Source organism: Physcomitrium patens, chromosome 8, assembly GCF_059467195.1.
Source record: "Physcomitrium patens ecotype Gransden chromosome 8, ASM5946719v1, whole genome shotgun sequence".
In the NCBI taxonomy this organism is placed as follows: domain Eukaryota; kingdom Viridiplantae; phylum Streptophyta; class Bryopsida; order Funariales; family Funariaceae; genus Physcomitrium; species Physcomitrium patens.
In genome coordinates, this window is record NC_143417.1 from 7,632,155 (window position 1) to 7,637,500 (window position 5,346).

The 5,346-nt window shown below is 37.6% G+C and overlaps 1 protein-coding gene across 2 annotated transcripts in view; it reads left to right on the plus strand.

Moving 5' to 3' along the window:
* The first annotated feature begins 3,768 nt into the window (after positions 1 to 3,768).
* The window catches only part of LOC112285596 (PI-PLC X domain-containing protein At5g67130), a 3,795-nt gene continuing 2,217 nt past the window's right edge, over positions 3,769 to 5,346 (plus strand). For both annotated transcript variants that reach the window (XR_012217992.2, XM_024526539.3), the window contains exons 1-4: positions 3,769 to 4,177; positions 4,532 to 4,732; positions 5,023 to 5,160; positions 5,332 to 5,346. The exon at positions 5,332 to 5,346 is cut by the window's right edge and continues 84 nt beyond it. Coding sequence is in view for 1 of the 2 variants with exons in the window: in XM_024526539.3 (XP_024382307.1) it covers positions 4,079 to 4,177; positions 4,532 to 4,732; positions 5,023 to 5,160; positions 5,332 to 5,346 (453 nt within the window). In the remaining variant the exon portion in view is untranslated. The remainder of the gene's footprint in view (positions 4,178 to 4,531; positions 4,733 to 5,022; positions 5,161 to 5,331) is intronic.

The window sequence follows — 5,346 nt, forward strand, 5'->3', positions numbered from 1 at the left end:
TACTTTATTTATAAAAAAAATTAATGTTAGAAAAAAAAATACTTTAGTATAAAATTAAACAGTCTACAATCTTTAAAATACAAAATACAAAAAAAAAATGGAATAATCTACTCACTTTTGAAACAAAAATAATATAGCAAATTAAGACTTTTGATATACTATCAACTACATAAATTGCAATAAAATTCTAAAAATTATAATATATTCTTACATTATCAAAAGAAAAAAAAAAAAGATAACTAAAAGATAGAAATAAAATTAAAAGTAGAAATACTATTATTAAATGCAAAAAGACTACAAAGTCTTGAATTAAGATAGATCTTAAGAAATATATTAAGAATAAAGAAGATATCATTCTTGTCTCTATATATACTATTTTTGAGATAACTATATGAAAATATCATATTGGCCATAAATTACATGTCAAACTTATGAGACATGTATCTAATTTGTGGAGCAAGTTTCCAATGTATATACTATATGGCTAACTTGCTGACCAAATTGTTCAACTAACAATCACTTCTAAAGACATAAAAAATCTATAAAGTTTCTAAAAAGCTTTTTAATAAGATAACAATAATTTTAGATGCTACTACTTACTTTTATCTAGTTCTACTTATCCAAATGAATATATTAGTGAATATGACTATCTATTATATATGTAGATATCAAATTTCTTTCATATAATTTTATATATTATTTAAAGAATACATATTTGGCATCAATAATAAAATTATTAAATAATAGCAATGTAAGTTCATGCAATTCCAAAGATCCCTTTATATTGGCTATTTAAGAATACATTGTAATCAAAAGTTTCATTTGCTTGTATTTTTGTACTAAGAACTTATTTAATCCTTAAAAAGTATAAAGAATAATATTTGATTCTTGTAGATAGCTTTAATTTCAAAATAAAAAGATCCACTACATCAATAATTATGCACATGCATGTTATTTATTTATTTATTTTAGATATTCTTTCATGACAACCTAATAAAGCTTAAACTATTTAGTAACTACTTCCATAGATAATCATCAAGTCGTAGCCACATTTAGATATATAATTTTATTTGAAAGACAAAAAGTTGCAACTACTAAAATATTCAATTTAAATAATCAAGTTATTTAAGAATTACTTGTCTTGAGCATTAATAAAAGAGCATTACATGACCAAATCTAGCTAATATATATTGCATTAAATTTGAATGATTCTAAGCAAAGTAATGTGTTATATTTTTGTAGCAACATCTTTGATTTATTTATTATATTCAAGGTAATTATCTTGCAAAATGATGTTTGTACAACAAATAGCAAAGATACAAGAACAAAGACACAAAATCATAAATTCTCTTTTTTATTTTGCTATTTAAGAAGGCATGGTGTTAAGATTTGTCTAAATTAAATGGCATAGGCTAGTAAAGTTATACTCTTTATAAACCAATCATTTGATCAATTACACAAAATGTCACATTTTCACTAAGAACACACAAAATGGCAATAAAATGTACTACCAAAGAAAAGAAAAATCCATATAATATAGTATTAGATAACAAAAATTAAAAAGATAAAGATAAAAAATAAAAAAGAATGTAAATGAAAGATGAAAATGGTGAAGATAACTACGTTTTTTCAACGTACTCTCATTTTTGGATGAAAATTAGACTATATTTTCTTTGTTTTTTTGCAACCTTTTCTGAAAATAAGGTGGCTTGCCAATCGGGCGTGGTCACCAGTGGAGGCCGTGATACATCGGAACCGAAGCACGTGGGGATTGGGACAAATCCTCGGAGCCGTTTCGGCACCGATGGATCGACAGGCAAATGCGGGTGAGAACGATGTTACCAGCACGGGGAATTATTGTTGTCACCCTTCATGAACCCAACGGCTTCACGAAATTTTCAAAAAACAGCTCCAACCGTCACCATATCCATCGCTGTACCTGGTTTTGATTGCTGAGGTTCATAGCTCCACATTCCATCTGCCGAGGCAATACGACGTGGGGCTCAGATTGGGCACGATATTGCCTTTCTTTCAGTCGATGGGTACTTGTCTGTACAAGCATTTCTCACATGATCCCAGCCTCGCGAGTTGGAGATGATGCTGTCGAACGGATGTATGGTGGAGTATCACAAGGTTTCGACCAAATGGTATCTGGGTCAGCTTGGCCATGTGCTTGATAGCAACCTCGTTGATTATTGCAGTCTATGACGGAGAAGTGAATCACATTCCCTTGATGTCACCAGGTAAAGTCTCTGATTCGGTAGATGGTTCCGAGTCATCATCTACGATCATGAAAATCTGCGAGTCCACACCCTACAATTCTGATGTATCTCCAATAATCCGTTCATCTTCGATTCCGCAGAATCTTCATCTGGGTGCACGCATATTCGTCGACATGAACGCTTGTTTTCGATCTATAGCACGTAACACCGACGTTTAGAGCCCTCACTAACTTTCTCAGAAGATCTGGTTTAACGCCCACAAACCCAAGTGCACGTAATCGCTCGGTTTCATGAATCCACATCAAATATCGATATACCAGGTTTGTCTAGCGTATTTTGTGCAAGGCCTTGACTGAGACAATTTTGGTACCCTTCTGCACATGAAGAGGATCTTGATATGAATATGACATCTACAGGCTCTTTCACGTGTACGCGTGAACTTTCACATTCGAATATCAGATCAGTTGCATCTCTGTCCTTGTTTCCACAATGAGCTTGGCAAGGTTGCGACCTCTTTCCCGGACAGGTGGCAGACATCCTTCGCTGCCCTTCCGAACTGTGCATCATCAATCTGCACAGTTCCAAGTTTCAGTGGCTAAAGTGATGTGGATAGATCAGATCGCCATTACTGTATGCTTCTGGCAAAGGTAGCGGCGTTCCGGACAGACACGTAGAGATATCGATAATCTTCATCAGTCCAAATTGCTTCTCTCTGAAGGAAGTGTTGAGCTCATGCAGGAGCTATTCAACCAGGACCATCCCTATACTTCAAGGTTTCTATTAACTCCGTGGCCAGGTAGTGAGCTCACTTCTCACGCATCATGCAACAACCCAGGCATTGCTTGTACTTTACAACACACACTAAGGAGATGATTTTAATTTCGGCAAACGATTATTGCAGACATAAGATTGTCGTCGCAGAGAATCAGGTTTGCAATGTTCATTTCGATCAAAAAGTATTCACAGGATTGACCTGAGGTCATGAGGTTCTTCTGAGACACACTTAACCCTAAACATTAAGTGAACCAGAAGTCACCAGGGTGCATGTCTTGCTGGTATTCACACGCAACCAGCTAATTGTGACTTTCCTGGGAAGACTTCTACTGATTCCCGCAAGCCTTCCCCTTCTTTCCCTATTTAGAGTATAATTTTCTATTACTCTAATTATTTCATATATGCCGAATCAATTACGTCAAATGATTTATGAACAAGGTGTCGATCTGGATGCCAATCCTTGGATAGCTGCTTTGTGGTGAGTGGGGCCAAGTTCCTGCTATAATGTTGGAAGTTGTTGTTGCACAACGTTCTTCGAGTTCTCATTTCTGCAACTCCCTGCAATCCCCATGCGAGCCAATGCTCATCGAATCATGGAATCTGCAAAGAGGGATATCCGTCTCATCGCAGAGGTTGCCCACAAGAGCAACAAGCTCATGTTATATTCTAATGCAGTTTCACGTGCATGCTGCCGAGGTTGAGACTGGAAACGCACTCTAGGGAGATGCTTTCATACCAATTCAAGATCTTGAGAGAAAACAATTACGGTAGCTGCAGATGTGGGTTACTTCAGAGTCATAACATGTCTGCTGCCAATTTGTATTTTAGAAACCCTTTCGACGAATATGGATTGGTGTGATTCCGCTGCTGTTAGTAAAATCTGCTAAGTATATGATATTTTGATATAGACGAAGCAGGCCAAGGTATTGAGTAATGTTTATTGTTGATGTTTCGTCCTCATGATCCGAACAGTCTGTGGGTGAGATGAATTCGACTTCTTTATCCACTCGCTCCGAATGCCTGATCTAGTGTCCCTCTCAAACCTTAGACCCGCACCCCAAGGCTGATTTTAATCACAGTGTATGTTAGCTCCATCAACAATGGTGAGGAGAACAGCGTTGTTGCTTGTTTTCCTGACGTTCTTCAACAACGGGCACGCTGCTAGTGATGAAGATTTCAGTGTAGGTTACATGAATCTGCTCCCTTCGTGCATGTTTCTGTCGAAGTTCCAACGGTTCAAAAAGTCCAGACTGATGGGATTCATCGTGTGAAATCCCCAATTCTTGAGCATGTCTGGAAGTGTTCCCTTGTAAAACTGGAGAACAATTCGTATTACCCATCTCTGACTCTGACGGGAAGTGCAATATGTCGGTGAACAATTTATTTGAGATGAGCTGGAATACTGACAACTGTAAATGATAGCCATCATAAATTTGAATAACTGGGAGTACAAAGATGGTGTTATTTTGCCTACACGTGAGTACTATCAAAACTCACCTGTGTCAGTCTTTCTATTCAATTGACTCAATGTACAGAATTTAGCGATTTTGTCGCCGACAGACAACCCAGACAATATGCTAAAACTTCGTGGCGAGGGGGGGCTAGGAACTCCCTGTTTTTCAGACTCCGCATGTGCTTCCGGATTGTATTGCTTTGCGTGTCCTGCAGCAGGGGCTAGTGGGTTTCAACCCAAGTGCACTCGCTGCAGGATCACTCCAACCTCTGCATTTCCCAAGGTAGTCAATCTTGCGCCTCCTTTCATACCCAGTCCAAATTGTCAAATCCGCCATCACCTTTCATGAGACATTCCATATAGCTGTGATTCACCCGTGGCAACTGCGAACTTATGCTTACTATAGTGAAACTCTGCAGACTTTTATTCAGCGCATCACGAAACTTGCAATTTATGAGCTACAATGCCATCTCTGCTAGTTATTCTCTCCAATTGCGCTCTCGACTTTGCGGTGAATGAGGTCGAAGTGAGTTAGTCATGTATTTATTGTGAAGTTGGAACTATGTCATGCAGAATACTTCGCTACCTTTTAACAAGTACGCATGGCTCACGACTCATAACTCCTTTGCGATTTTCGGTTCTCCTTCAGAATCTGGAGTTCCGATCATTACTTTCTTCAACCAAGAAGACAGCGTGCTGGAGCAACTCAATGTAAAACCCATACCTATTTTGTTGGGGAAACCTTTTGGAAAAATTGAAGGATGCATAAGACTTGATTGGAGGCTCTGTTCAGTTTTCTCACTTGGAGATTGCCATGCTGACATATCGTTGAATACTGTTGATTCCACTGCTCTTTTGATTGGAGACTTACAATGTCTGCAGAATGGAGTGCGAGGA